At 49.1% G+C, this 1,011-nt stretch overlaps 1 protein-coding gene across 5 annotated transcripts in view; it reads left to right on the plus strand.

Annotated features, from left to right (window-relative positions):
• CHD4 (chromodomain helicase DNA binding protein 4) overlaps positions 1–1,011 on the plus strand; it is a 35,532-nt gene that overhangs the window by 29,310 nt on the left and 5,211 nt on the right. For all 5 annotated transcript variants that reach the window (XM_012637853.1, XM_012637855.1, XM_012637857.1 and 2 more), the window contains one exon: positions 301–496. In XM_012637853.1, the coding sequence (XP_012493307.1) occupies positions 301–496 (196 nt within the window). The remainder of the gene's footprint in view (positions 1–300; positions 497–1,011) is intronic.

Genomic DNA, 1,011 nt, shown 5'->3' on the forward strand with positions numbered 1-1,011 from the left:
GGCGCCTGCCTGTAGTCCCAGCTACTCGGGAGGCTGAGGCAGGAGGATTGCTTGAGCCCAGGAGTTTGAGGTTGCTGTGAGCTAAGCTGATGCCATGGCACTCTAGCCCAGGCAACAGAGTGAGACTCTGTCTCAAAAAAATAAAAGAAAATTGGACTGCTCGGTGTGGGAAATGGTGCCATCCATGAAGTTCTTTTTAGGTTCACATTACCTGGAGGGAGAGGCAAACTGAGAGGCCCATCAGCAGTGAGCAAAGTGAGTGTCAGTTCAACTCTTGTCTCCTCTTTATCCCTCATTCAGCTCTTGGAACAAGCCCTGGTGATTGAGGAACAGCTGCGCCGGGCAGCTTACCTGAACATGTCAGAGGACCCCTCTCACCCTTCCATGGCCCTGAACACCCGCTTTGCTGAGGTGGAGTGTTTGGCGGAAAGTCATCAGCACCTGTCCAAGGAGTCAATGGCAGGAAACAAGCCAGCCAATGCAGTCTTGCACAAAGGTAGCCAGTGGCTCCCCTGCCTCCTGCTGATTGCTTCATCCTCCTACCTCCTCTAACGGAAACCTTTTGTTTCCAAACCTTTTTCAGAGCCTTTTGTCTGGGAGCTTAGGATGTGCTAGGAATTTCTGTCATCCTCCTGGGGAAGTTAATATCAGTAAATAAATAGACAGTAGTTCTTGCCTCTTAATACATTCAGTTTCTTGAGATAGAAAGCAAAGTGAATATAGTTCCATCTGGGATACTACAGAGGTAACTTCAGGTGATTTAAGATCCCACCAAATTCTAGACACCTTTCCACATTTTCTTCTGTGATTAAAACATCATGAGGATGGTGAAATGAGGAAAAGAAGGCTGTTATCAGGGAAGTGAGAAACAGATCCAGAAGGTAGAGAGGTAAGATGAGAGTGAGAAAAAGAAGGCCGGGCGTGGTGGCTCACGCCTGTAATCCTAGCACTCTGGGAGGCCGAGGCGGGCGGATTGTTTGAGCTCAGGAGGTCGAGACCAGCCTGAGCAAG

The sequence above is a fragment of the Propithecus coquereli genome, unplaced genomic scaffold (assembly GCF_000956105.1).
Source record: "Propithecus coquereli isolate 6110/MARCELLA unplaced genomic scaffold, Pcoq_1.0 Scaffold124, whole genome shotgun sequence".
Classification (NCBI taxonomy): domain Eukaryota; kingdom Metazoa; phylum Chordata; class Mammalia; order Primates; family Indriidae; genus Propithecus; species Propithecus coquereli.